This window comes from Dendrobates tinctorius, unplaced genomic scaffold (genome assembly GCF_039654945.1).
Source record: "Dendrobates tinctorius isolate UK_male_01 unplaced genomic scaffold, ASM3965494v1 ptg000028l, whole genome shotgun sequence".
Classification (NCBI taxonomy): domain Eukaryota; kingdom Metazoa; phylum Chordata; class Amphibia; order Anura; family Dendrobatidae; genus Dendrobates; species Dendrobates tinctorius.
The window spans coordinates 54,413,551-54,425,955 of record NW_027361696.1 but is presented as its reverse complement, the minus strand read 5'-3'; the positions used below and the strand labels follow the sequence as shown (position 1 = coordinate 54,425,955).

The window sequence follows — 12,405 nt, the reverse complement described above, 5'->3', positions numbered from 1 at the left end:
AAAAGAAAAGTTTTGAGTAAGGAAAAGAAGGGCTCAATTCTGGCTTTACTAGCAGAGGGATATAGTGAGCATCATGTTGCCTCCATCCTTAAAATTTCTAAGACAACAGTCCATTACAACAAGGTCAAGCAGCAGACATTGGGGACAACAAAGCTTCAGACCGGCAGAGGGCGAAAACGACTCTCCACTGACCTGCATGACCATCTTATTCGAATGTCACTCAGCAACCGAAGGGTAACATCAAGTGGCCTACAAAAGGAATGGAAAATGGCAGCTGAGGCGAAGTGCATGGCAAGAACAGTTCGTAACAGGCTCCTACAGGCAGGGCTCAAGTCATGTAAAGCTGGAAAAAAGCCTTTCATCAATGAGAAGCAAAGGAGAGCCAGGCTGGTTTGCCAAAGACCATAATGATTGGACTATAGAGGACTGGCGTAAGGTAATCTTCTCTGAGTCTAATTTTCAGCTTTGCCCAACACCTGGTCGTCTAATGGTTAGATGGAGACCTGGAGAGGCATACAAGCCACAGTGTCTTGCATCCACTGTGAAATTTGGTGGATCAGTGATGATCTGGGGATGCTTCAGCAAGGCTGGAATTGGGCAGGTTAATCTTTGCGAAGGTCGTATGAATCAAGCTGCATACAAGGTTATCCTGGAAAAACAGTTGATTCCTTCTGCTCAGACAATGTTCCCCAACTCTGAGGACTGTGCGCTATGCCACACAGCTAGGTCAATCAGTGTGTGGATGAAGGACCACCACATCAAATCCCTGTCATGGTCAGCCCATTCTCCAGACCTGGACCCCATTGAAAACCTCTGGAATGTAATAAGGAGGAAGATGGATAGTCACAAGCCATCAAACAAAGAACTACTTAAATTTTTGTACCAGGAGTGGCATAAGGTCACCCAAAAGCAGTGTGAAAGACTGGTGGCAAGCATGCCAAGACGCATGAAAGCTGTGATTAAAAATCATGGTTATTCCACAAAATATTGATTTCTGAAATCTTCTTGAGTTAACACATTAGTATTGCTGTTTCTAAATGATTATGAACTTGTTTTCTTAGCATTATTTGAGGTCTGCAAATACTGCATTTTTTGTTATTTTTACCATTTCTCCTATTCAGAAAAAAATAAAAAATTTATTGCTTGGAAATTCGAAGACATGTTGTCAGAAGTTTGTAGACTAAAAGAACAATTTGCAATTTACTCAAAAATATACCTATAAAGAGAAAAATCAGACAAACTGAACATTTGGAAGTTACCTCTTAATTTTTGCCAGAGCTGTGTATATATATATATATATATATATATATATATATATTTACATTCACGGGTATTGTATAGTATAAAGTTAGAAAATTGTAAGGTTCAGTTTAAAAACCCAGTAGATTCCACAATACATTGCTTATAAATTGAAAACTGTAGCTATTTTGGTTCCTGGTAATAGAAAATGAAAACTAATATATATTTAAGGGAACCGTAATGGGTACGGTACCAAGCCCTATATTTCTGTGTGCAGAAAAGATGATAGTTGTATGCATAATCTCATCGTATATAAGAAAAATCTCTATATCTGATGATTTTTAGTCCAAATGGAAACTGTATAAGATACCAGGCATACAGATACTACATTTTACATTTTGTAAAAGAAGGCAAAACTAAAAATATATCAGGTGCAGAGGGTTAGGCACATGCATTACATTGTGAAATATGGAGTGTGCAAAAATAATATCAAGGATGCAAAGGGGTCATTCACTACTTTGCAGGTGCAGGCTTATTACAGAGGATGTTATACAATTCAGTGCACAGGGAGGTTGGATAAACAAGGGTTATTACCTGGCTGCCAAGAACAGCACACAGCTGACTGCCAGATAAGCCAACAACATGAAGAGCCATACAGCAGGAGAGAAAGGATCCAGAAAGGAGAAGTACCCAGGCTTCCGGCCCTGTGGGAGACATGGGAATATATACAGGAGGGAACATATGTATACAGGAAGTACAGTGAGAGGGTTAGGGTGTACAATACAAAAAAAGAGCATGGTGAGAAGGGTGCACTCATCAATGACAAAATCGAGCAGGAAGTTCTTAGCAGTCAGAAGAGATTACAGTGTAACATTACATATGTGCCAAAAGTGAAAAAAAATTAGTGTGGAAAGTATTTTTGATGGAGCACAAAGTGCTACATAATACAATCCTCAAATGCCTAGTGAAGGGGATACTTTCCGAAATAGAATTAACCCGACATAAGCAGTATCACATAAGCTTATCTTTTCCTGTACACTAGAGACAGTTTGCCGCAATCCAGTTTTGCAGGAAGTTTTTTTGCCTGTTCAAACCAACAATTGTCTGAGATGTAGTGCTTAGGACCCCACATTAAAAAAGATGTTCTGCAGCAATTGCTGTATGTTTTACACAGATGTGTAACCCAATAAACAAATAACATTATAATACACACCACAGAAACTCTAAATACACCTGTATGATACCGCATGACCTCATAATACAGAGCCTCATAAAACACCACAGGTGCCGCAGAACATCGTAATAAACCTCAGCTGCCGCAGAACCTCATAATGCACCTCAACTGCTGCAGAGTCTCAAAATACACCTCAGCTACTGCATAACCCCATAATACACCTCAGCTGCTGCAGAACCTCATAATACACTTCAGCTGCAGAACATCATAATTAGAGTTGAGCGAATTTGTTCGAGTCCCCTCTTATTCCGCAAGATTACCTTTACCAAATTAACTGCAGTTGGAACCTGGCTTCCTGGATCGCGCCAGCCGATCAGCTGATCGGCGCCGCAGCTGCATGTGTCTTGGCTGTGTCACAGTCACAGCACATGCATGGAGAACCTGTGTGTTGGGCTCTCCATGCATGTGCTGTGACTGTGACCCAGCCGTGACACATGCAGTGGCGGCACTGATCAGCTATTGCTTGCCGAATAAGAGCGAACCCAAACAAATTCATTTAACTCTGGTAATAATACACCTCAGCTGCTGCAGAACCTTATAATACACGTCAGCTGCTGCAGAACATCATAATACATTTCAGCTGCTGCAGAACATCATAATACACCTCAGCTGCTGCAGAATCTCATAATACACCTCAGCTGCTGCAGAACCTTATAATACATCTCAGTTGCTGCAGAACATCTTAATACATTTCAGCTGCTGCAGAACCTTATAATACACCTCAGCTGCTGCAGAACATCATAATACATTTCAGCTAATGCAGAACATCATAATACATCTCAGCTGCTGCAGAAGATTATAGTACTCCTCATCTGCTGCAGAACATCATAATACACCTCAACTACTGCAGAACATCATCATCATAATACACCTCAGCAGCTGCAGATCATCATAATACACCTCAGCTGCTGCAGAACATCATAATACACCTCAGCTGCTTTAGAGCCTCACAACACACATCAGCTGCTGCAGAACCTCATAATACACCTCAGCTGCTGCAGAACCTCACAATACACTCAGCTGCTGGAGAACATCATAATACACCTCAGCTGCTGCAGAAACCCATAATACACCTCAGCTGTTGCAGAACCTCATAATACACCTCAGCTGCTGCAGAACCTCATAATACACTCAGCCGCTGGAGAACATCATAATACACCTCAGCTGCTGCAGAAACCCATAATACACCTGAGCTACTGGAGATCATCATAACACACACACTTAGATGATGCAAACCTTTAAAAAACAAGTTGAGATGATTTCATATCAGTGATTGGTGTGAAGGAAGCCCTATCACCCTCAAATCTTTAAAAAGGTTCTGCAGCAGCTGAGGTGTGTATAAAAAAAATCTTTGCATACATATAATATACAGGAAATGGGGAAGGCGCAGCATGCCATAAAGTGAAGAAGACGGGAGGCTGCAGACAGTGTGGGTGAGGAGGAGGACATGGAGGAGGCCTGACCAGTATACTCGTGCAGAACCTCGAGCAGAGACATGAATAAAGATGAGGAGGTGGATTTATGAACGGGAAAGGACATCAAGTGACAGAGGAGTGACAGCTCGAAGTGATGAATGTGTCAATAAAGGACATTACTTCCAGCAGTATCACAGCGAGTTCTATAGATATGGCTGCTGCTAATACTGTAAGACAAGCCATGGCCAGGAGTGGCGCTATCTCAGAGAAAAAACCTGCCCCTGATCTCATATAAGCCCCTCCTATGTACAGAATTGTGATTACTGGAAGTCCCAAAACTCGGGTACAGAGCTGCGGTCAAACTAGCACAGAGCACCATGGTCGCGCCCCATTCATTGTCTATGAGACTGACCATATCATCCCATCTGCAGCTAGGTAGAATGGGAGTGTGTACCCCTATTTTACAGGTGAGACCCCCAGTGGTCAAATATCCATCATCTAAAACCCCTATGGAAATGGTGGTGCATTGCTTTTTAATGGCGGTACTAGGTTTGCCAGATGATGCCAGCAGGATCGTAGCCTGTAATTATGGATACACATGGTTCTGCATAAGAGCTCTGTACAATAGGAGTTACTTGTTTCTTTTTTTATTTGTAATGATGCCATAAAAAAAATCTATGTTGCAAAAGTATACACATTATTTTTTTTATTTTTGCAACATAGCCAGGTGATTAAAAAGTCATAGCAAATTCCTGGTCTGATTCCTAAAAAGCATGGCCCCTCTCATCAGTTCCTCCAGCGGGAGGATCATGACACTGCTATGAATAAATAATGAGGGTGTCATGACTGAAAGGAAGCGGGTAGAAGCAATGGCAGAGATCAGGTAGAGGACATGTCATGCTTTATCGCGTGTGAGGACTGTACGTGTCTACCATTATTCTTTACCTCTCATTAAAGGGCTTCTCTATACGGAACAGGATCTCCTACAAATTGGGTACTTGGGGGAAAGCAGTGTTGTAGGTGATCTATATGCACAATGGTGTCCTAAATTAAAACTAAAAAAATTCCATGAAAGGTTTCTTTTCCCGAAAAAAAAACCCAGAATAAGTCAACAAGGTAGACACTTAGACAAGATTTACGATGAAAAGAACAAAAAAAATGAAGATGAGGACAAGTGCAGACATGAACGTGTAACATGGAAATAACACCTTCATCCACTTTTTTCCATTGGGCTCACACTTACTTTTCTTTATGGCTTTAGGAGCAGCAGACTGACATTGACCTCTAGTAATAAGAGCAGAATTTTATATTTCTTTTCCTGGATCTTTCCGTGTCAATCATCTAAATGTTGAATATCTGAATATATCTAGGACCAGAGGAGGACCTCCTAGTGCCATCCATACCCCCAATAGGTCTATAGGATAGGATGGTAATATATTGACTAGATACAGTGAAGGAAATCATTATTTGATCCCTTGCTGATTTTGTAAGTTTGCCTACTGACAAAAACATGAACAGTCTATAATTTTAAGGGTAGGGTAATTTTAACATTGAGAGATAGAATAGCAAAAATAAAATCCAGAAAATCACATTGTATAAATTATATAAATTTATTTGCATTTTACAGTGAGAAATAAGTATTTGATCCCTTGGCAAACAAGACTTAACCCCTTTACCCCCCACCAAGTGCACAGGCACTTTGCACAGGCAGTGCAGGCGGCTTCTCAGCGCCTGCTCTCAGCAGGCACTGAGAAGCCACCTCCCTGCAGGACCCGGAAGGCCTCCACGGCCTTTTTGGATCTGGGGGCCTGCAGGGAGGAGGCCCTCGGAACAATTTGAGCACATCGCGTTGTTCCGAGGGTCTCAGGGAAGCACACAGGGAGCCCCCTTCCTGCGTGATTCTTCCCTATGCCCCTGGTACACTGCGATCGTGTTTGATCGCAGTGTGCCGGGGGTTAATGAGCTGGGAGCGGCCCGTGACCGCTCCTGGCACATAGTGCCGGGTGTCAGCTGTGATAATCAGCTGCGCTCCCCCCGTGAGTACAGCTGATCGCGATGACATACTATCCCATCCATGTGCCCTGGACCTTAATGCCCATGGACGGGATAGTAAGTCATATGTTGGGAAGGAGTTAATACTTGGTGGTAAAACCCTTGTTGGCAAGCATAGCAGTCAGACTTTTTTTGTAGTTGATGATGAGGTTTGCGCACATGTCAGGAGGAATTTTGGTCCATTCCTCTTTGCAGGTCATCTCTAAATCATTAAGATTTTGAGGCTGTCGCTTGGCAACTCGGAGCTTCAACTCCGTCCATAAGTTTTCTATGGGATTAAGGTCTGGAGAATGGCTAAGAAACTCCATGACCTTAATGTGTTTATTTTTGAGCCACTCCTTTGTTGCCTTGGCTGTATATTTTGGGTCTTTGCCTTGCTGGAAGACCCAGCCATGACCCATTTTTAATGTCATGGTGGAGGGAACAAGGTTGTCACTCAGGATTTTACGGTACATGGCTCCCTCCATTCTCCCATTGATGTGGTGAAGTAGACATCTGCAGAGAAACACACCCAAAACATAATGTTTCCACCTCCATGCTTGACAGTGGGGACGGTGTTCTTTGGGTCATAGGCAGCATTTCTCTTCCTCCAAACACGGTGAGTTGAGTTAATGCCAAAGAGATCAATTTTTGTCTCATCTGACCACAGCACCTTCTCCCAATCACTCACAGAATCATCCAGGTGTTCATTGGCAAACTTCAGACAGGCCTGTACATGTGCCTTCTTGAGCAGGGCGACCTTACGGGCACTGCAGGATTATAAACCTTTACGGCGTAATGTGTTACCAATGGTTTTCTTGGGGATTGTGGTCCCAGCTGCCTTGAGATCAATAAAGTTTCCCCAGTGTAGTTTTAGGCTGATCTCTCACCTTCCTCATGATCAAGGATACCCCACAAGGTGAGATTTTGCATAGTGCCCCAGATCAATGTCGATTGACAGTCATTTTGTATTTCTTCCACTTTCTTACTATTGCACCTACAGTCGTCTCCTTCTCAGCCAGTGCCTTATGTATGGGTTTGTAGCCCATTCAAGCTTTGTGCAGGTCCATGATTTTCTCCCTGATAAAGCTCATCCTTATAAAGCTCTTTGGCCTTGCCCATGTTGTAGAGGTTAGGGTACCGTCACATTTAGCAATGCACCAGCGATCCCGACAACGATACGACCCGGTCAGGATCACTGGTGCATCGCTAAATGGTCGCTAGTGAGCTGCCAAACAGGCAGATCTCACCAGCGATGCAGCAGCGGTCGGCGGTCATTACTTACCTGTCAGACGCGGCGATGAAGACAACCTCCCGCCTGCGTCCACACGTCGCTCGTCGGCAACAGCAGGAAGCCCAGTAGGAAGCGGCCGACGAGAAACGGCCCAGGATGTTCTCGTGCGATCAGCGATAGCCATCGGGGGAGCCGGTCGGAGGTAAGTATCACACAGCGATATCGCTAGCAATATCGCTGCTGCGTCACAAAATCGGTGACGCTTAAGCGATATAGCTAGAGATCTCGCTTAGTGTGACGGGGCCTTTAGAGTCTGACTGATTAATTGAGTCTGTGAACAGGAGTCTTTTATAAAGGTGATTATGTAAGACAGCTGTCTTTAATGCAGGTAACGAGTTATTTAGGCACGTCTAACCGGTCTGTAGGAGCCAGAACTCTTAATGGTTGGTGGGGGATCAAATACTTATTTTTCACTGCAAAATGCAAACAAATTTATACAATGTTATTTTCTGGATTTTATTTTTGATATTCTATCTCTCAATGTTAAAATTAACCTACCCTTAAAATTATAGACTGTTCATGTCTTTGCCAGTGGGCAAACTTACAAAATCAGCAAGGGATCAAATAATTATTTCCTTCACTGTAGTATGGTACGAAGACACGTGAGATTATAGATATGACGTGTGACCACAACATTCCAAGATAGGTGAACAAAAATTGTTCAGAACGTTAACATGATACTTTTAGGAGTCCCATACGCATTAGTAGAGTTGGCTCCAGTTTGGGGCAATGGAGTCCCAGTGGAGACCCCTCTTCGCTTTGGATTAATTTTTCCTACTCACTTTCCCAGTGCTTTAAAGAGGTTGTTCACTACTCTTTCATTGAGGACTTATCCTTAGGATAGGTCATCAATGACTGATCAGCCGGGTTCCGACCCCCTGCACCTCCACCGATCAGCTATTGTCGGTTTCAGCGGCAGCCAGAAGTACTCTCAGTTGCAGAGATGGCTGTCTTCTGGTGATGACCAAGGTTTGGTTCTGCACATCCGCCTCCTATTCAAATCAAGGTCAGTTGTCAGACATTGATGACATATGCTAAGGATGGGTCATCAATGAAAAAGTAGTGGTCAACCTCTTTATTTTTTATTTTTCCATTGCATAGCTTGTTTTTTTAGGGACAAGTTATAGGGAAAAAATTCCTCTACTTCAGCACTCTAGAAATCGGATTGTGGAGGAGCAAATGGGTGTCAAAAGGGACACTTTCCTCTTAATTTCCTACCTCCTAAATGCTGTGGCATCTAAGGGGGTTTTACTGCTAGTCCCATTTGCAGAAGTTAAGACTCAGCTGCTGGCAGTATAACACAGCCAATACTCACACTGTATGGAGCAGGCTGAGCTCCTGAGCCCGCTCCATATATGATTAGTTGCAATTGGAAGCTTTAGCCAAGTGGTCCCCCAGTGCAGTGGACCCCTGTATTTGCCTGGGCTCACAGTGTGTTGACTAGTGTGGGTTGAACCTGCAAATTTCTGTAGGACCAGATGATCATTCAACATGTATTTAGCACTTCCAAATTCTCCCCCAACAGATGATGTTGGGAGAAATAAGGATGGGGCATATTACATTTCAGCATCTAATCTTTTTGTTCCCAGAAATCTACTGCCGCCAAAGGTGTTTGATGTTGTTTTATTTTCCTCTTCCTATGAACAACTCATGAACATTGTGCCAAACCCAACTTCATGTGACTTTGGTCACCAGTGTATAGTGTTTGGCTATCAGCTATCTAAGATGTTTGGACACCTTGAGACTCTTCAGATGAAACTTTGCATTGGGCAAATGCCAATAAGTCCTGAAAGAGGTTCCTATTGGCCACGAGCAAAGTGACTTAATGTAGTGGGCCACTTAACATCATGACTTCTACATCCCGAGGTCAATAATCTCAGGGGTTGTGGCAACATGAGAATCTGCAGTCCAATGTGTCACCTTCGAATTGGGAAATTGAAGCCCTCTGGCTAGGTAGAAGTTGGGCCAAGATTCTGATATGTTTGAGTCCAGTGCTTTTTGACACTTATTTGGGGTTTTATATAAATATATATTTCTGCTACTTGACATCTTCTATTTCCCTCTCTACCTAAAAATTTCTAGATTAAACCCAAATCCATTAATTCCATAATTTCCTCCATGACTGGACCTTATCGCCCTCTGCCTGAAAATGTAACAGAAAAGAAAAATTGATTACATTTTAGGCATCCGAAATAATGTTCAGGCACAGCTTAGTCCCATCACTTTTGAAGACTCTTTAACATTGCTTCCGAAAGTGGCAGGAACATTGGGACAAATGCATATCATCCGGGAGAGATTACTTTGAAGGGGACAGCGCATAAAAATGATGCATGTCCACCATTCTTTGAAATAAATGATGAGTCCTGGAACTTTTTGATCGCACTTCGTACATTCGGAAGACTAGTTACACCGTTAGGGATCTACATATAAATAATGCAGGGCACAAAGAAGAATAAAAATGAAGCAGGGCTCAGTGAAAAGCGTATATATTGTACGGATAGGAGACAAGGGGCTGGGTGAATAGAGGAGGACATGCTGGAGTATGTCTGCTAATATGTACAAGATGGAAGGTGGGGGTTCACAAACATCTGAAAACTCAATTATCCAAAGTATATCTCAGAGTAGATGTGTTACATGTGCATGATTTGGTGGTACAGTTGGCCCATGGTCTCAATGGCACAATGGGTAAAGTGAGGCACATACCGTAATGTCATATAGCGCTTCATTTATCAAAACTATCAACAAGGTCTCATGTAAACTGAAGCCAAGTACAACCCAAACTCTACCACCCACCCAATCAACCAACCAGGGCCAGATTGTAAGAATCTAGTGGATTCTGGTTCTTACACCAACCCCATCACACCAATGAGGCTAACCCAAGTGCCTATTATTCCTTCAAAGTTACAATATGGGAACCAGCCATCCATTACAAGCTTGAAGCCCTTCTTTTTTTTTGGGGGGGTAAGGTTTGGTTCTTTTTAGGTTTCTAGACGATATTTTAGTGCTTTATGGGTTACATCATGATGACAATTACTCAATTGTTTCAGGTACCACGTGCTTGCATTGGTCCAATGATGACCTCATCTTAGAATTTCTGGATGCAGCCGGTAGACTGAGTGGGAACTCCTTTTAGCCTAGTCATGCCTACCCAATTTCCAACTCTGCATCTAACCCACCCCATTGCCTAAGTGTAGTCTAAAGCAACTCCTTTTCCTGTAGGATCATTCTTGGTCAAGATGCTGATCGTCGGAGAAACATGCACAGGACCACCTAGAAATTGTGAAATCCTCCTTCCAAGTGGTTCTTATTGGGCATATGGACAGGGGTCTTGTCCACATGTTGCGACCACTTCATGATGTCTCTAAGTTTACACCATACAAATGTGTCAACGGCTACAATGATTTTTGTGTATTTTATAAATACTTCCAAACACCTAAATGTACATACAATGTTTTTTTGACGAGCATTTTTCTGGCTGAAAAAAATCCACAAAAAAAGAAAAAATACTTGGAAGGTCCAAGTTATTTTTTGTATGTGTTTTTTTTTTTTACTATGGCGCATTTTATCTGCTTAATTTTATTCCAGTGTCAAATTTAGAGAATTTTAGGAATAGGAAGATTATTCTTAGAGTATTTGAAGCTGTTTTTGATGCAGATTTTAGAGCAGAGAAAGTATGTTAACACATGGATTTTCTTAAGCTGATCCACTTCAAAAACCACATAAAAAACTCTATGTACATACCCAAATGGCTCTAAAATCTCTGAAAAAAAAAGTTATTTTGTGAACATGGCCTACAGCTTAAGTTGCGCTTAGAAAATGCTCTGTGATTGGCTGAAAAGAAACTTATGATAGTGTTAAATGTGGCACATGTGCGTAACATGATTTAGTGGCATTATTTATAATATTCTTTATGTACATAGCACCAGAAGTTATAACTAGCTGATCGCCATGGGTCTAACTGCCGATCTCCCCCTGATCACATGAACAGGTCTCCTTCCGACTGCAGACATTCATTCTGCATGAGACTCTCTGGCAGCCCCATAGTTGATGACCATTGATGATGGCCACCATTCCATTTCAATGGGTCATTTCAGATCCCCATAATCCACATTGGAGGGGGGGACCCATCAATTAACTAATTCCACAAGACAAGAAATGTGTGTACCCAAATATCATGGTGTGTTTGAGTTTTATATGATGCAGGACCTTTTAAAAAGGACCTTTCACCAGGCCAAAAGTGACAAGATTTTACTCCTCTGTCTATTACGCCTTTTGTTTTTTTAAAATTCGCTATATGGTTCCAGATGGTTCAAAGTGCTCCTCAGGGGCGTGTCTTTACGCTGCTCTGCATACTCACCAACTAAAAAGACTCATATCTCTGAAACCGTATGAGGGATTTTAAATAAACAAAAATCAGAATACTTAGGGAAGCAGAGGGAATAAAATAAGAACAAAAACTGGACACTTTTTTTTCCAAGGGGCACTTACTCATCATATCATGTATCAGATGAGTATATTTATTGGATGTGTTTTTCGGGGGAAAGTAATTTTCTTCTGACTTGCTGTTTGTGAGGTTTCTTAGGCACACATACACATTGGTTACATGCAACAAAAAAGGGGAAGAATGGTATTAGGATAGGAGTGCAAGTAGTTACCTACCATTTGAACCCGATACAGAATACTAATCCCCAAGGTCATGAAAGGTTTGGAAAAGTCAATCACTTTTTCTCTCTCAGCCGTGATGGTGAATGCAGCGACTGCCAGGTCTGCCTTCTGCGGAGAGAGAAATAAAAAAAAGCCAGTTAATGAGAAATAATGGCTGTCATACAAAACTGGAGGCTATCCTCATTAGCTTTCATCCTGGATAGCTATCCATTGCTTCGTAATAGGCGACTGAAGCCTTTGTCTTCAGAGATGGATACTGAAGCCGACTTGATTTCTCTCATCCTATCGAAGCTACGGCCCGAAGACGTGGGCGCGGATGTAATGCCTCCAATTGATGGAGATGTAGATTACGAAGATGGATGCGCTAATAAATTGTCCGTCAGGTGTGTGCGTTTCATCATGGGTTGTTTATGGGTAGTGAGGCTTGTGCAGCTCCTGACCGTATCAGTTACCGCTCACTCATTTTTCGCACGCTGCCCCCGCTAACTATTATCCTTATTACTACTAACTAGCTAACTCATGTAGCT

General features: G+C 42.3%; 1 protein-coding gene across 3 annotated transcripts in view; it reads right to left on the bottom strand.

Moving 5' to 3' along the window:
• The window catches only part of GRIK5 (glutamate ionotropic receptor kainate type subunit 5), a 446,124-nt gene that overhangs the window by 75,228 nt on the left and 358,491 nt on the right, over nt 1-12,405 (bottom strand). For all 3 annotated transcript variants that reach the window (XM_073570753.1, XM_073570754.1, XM_073570755.1), the window contains 2 exons: nt 11,873-11,986; nt 1,834-1,943 (listed from right to left, as the gene is read on the bottom strand). In XM_073570753.1, the coding sequence (XP_073426854.1) occupies nt 1,834-1,943; nt 11,873-11,986 (224 nt within the window). The remainder of the gene's footprint in view (nt 1-1,833; nt 1,944-11,872; nt 11,987-12,405) is intronic.